Source organism: Sinocyclocheilus anshuiensis, unplaced genomic scaffold (assembly GCF_001515605.1).
Source record: "Sinocyclocheilus anshuiensis isolate Anshui unplaced genomic scaffold, SAMN03320099.WGS_v1.1 scaffold411, whole genome shotgun sequence".
In the NCBI taxonomy this organism is placed as follows: Eukaryota; Metazoa; Chordata; class Actinopteri; order Cypriniformes; family Cyprinidae; genus Sinocyclocheilus; species Sinocyclocheilus anshuiensis.
This window is the reverse complement of record NW_015549608.1, coordinates 70,706-71,764: the sequence shown is the minus strand read 5'-3', so window position 1 is coordinate 71,764 and position 1,059 is coordinate 70,706. Positions and strand designations below refer to the sequence as shown.

General features: G+C 41.8%; 1 protein-coding gene across 7 annotated transcripts in view; it reads left to right on the top strand.

The window, feature by feature from the left end:
* The window catches only part of LOC107659085 (E3 ubiquitin-protein ligase UBR5-like), a 65,166-nt gene that overhangs the window by 55,109 nt on the left and 8,998 nt on the right, over positions 1-1,059 (top strand). For all 7 annotated transcript variants that reach the window (XM_016447905.1, XM_016447904.1, XM_016447901.1 and 4 more), the window contains 3 exons: positions 336-409; positions 582-754; positions 866-979. In XM_016447905.1, coding sequence (XP_016303391.1) covers positions 336-409; positions 582-754; positions 866-979 — 361 coding nt within the window. The remainder of the gene's footprint in view (positions 1-335; positions 410-581; positions 755-865; positions 980-1,059) is intronic.

Below are 1,059 nucleotides of genomic sequence, written 5' to 3'. Positions count from 1 at the left end.
GTATTTGAAAAATAATGTGTTTTTTGAACATTAAAGCATGTCAACATATTCTGTTACACCAAATACACAAAATAATGATCTTTAAAAAAGCATCATATGACCCCTTTAAAAAAACATGTTCGTAACTTAAAAAAAAAAGTCAATAATAAAAAGAAAATGTAGTTTAATTTAAACTAATTCTAAAAAAAAACTAAAAATGACAAGCACACAACAAATTTACTAAAATTATTACTTAAACTAAAATTAAAAACCATACTTTTTTCATACACTTTTTGCCCAGATCTGTTTGATTGTTCGTTGTGAGATTTCTAAATACTTTTCTCATTCTGTTTCAGGAATCGTGAGCTGCTGGAGCTCGGCCTGGACAATGAGGACTCTGAGCACGAGAACGACGAGGACACCAATCAGAGTGAGTTCAGCACGAATGCTTTAAGCGTTGTTTCCATTAATGCTATGCACAAACCTCACGAGCCAAAGTGGACCTCGCAGATTCAAATAGCAGCATGGCTCTGGTGTCTGGTGTTTGCGGAGCTGCTTTCCTGCTGTCCAATCAAACTGATTTGTTACTCTGGACTCCACAGGCTCCACCCTGCAGGACAAGGACGAGGAGTCGGTCCCTGCTGAGACCGGACAGCACCATCCGTTTTTTCGCCGCTCGGACTCCATGACCTTCCTGGGATGCATCCCTCCCAACCCTTTCGAAGTGCCCCTCGCTGAGGCCATTCCTCTGGCTGACCAGCCGCATCTCCTGCAGGTCAGAGATGCCCTTTATCTGCGCTGTCCTGGCCTCCATTAGAGGTGGTTTGTGATGTCCTTCCAGATGGCTGAGTCTTTAACACTGCGGTTTTTCCTCTTCATCTCAAAGCCCAATGCCAGAAAGGAGGACTTGTTTGGAAGACCAAGTCAGGGTCTGTATTCATCTTCGTACATGGCCAGTAAAGGCCTCACAGATCTGACTGTGGACATGAATTGCTTGCAGGTAAACATGGTTCACATACATGGCTCACCTTTTTTCTTTTTTTTCTTTTTTACAATACTGAAAATTGGTGCATTTTTCAT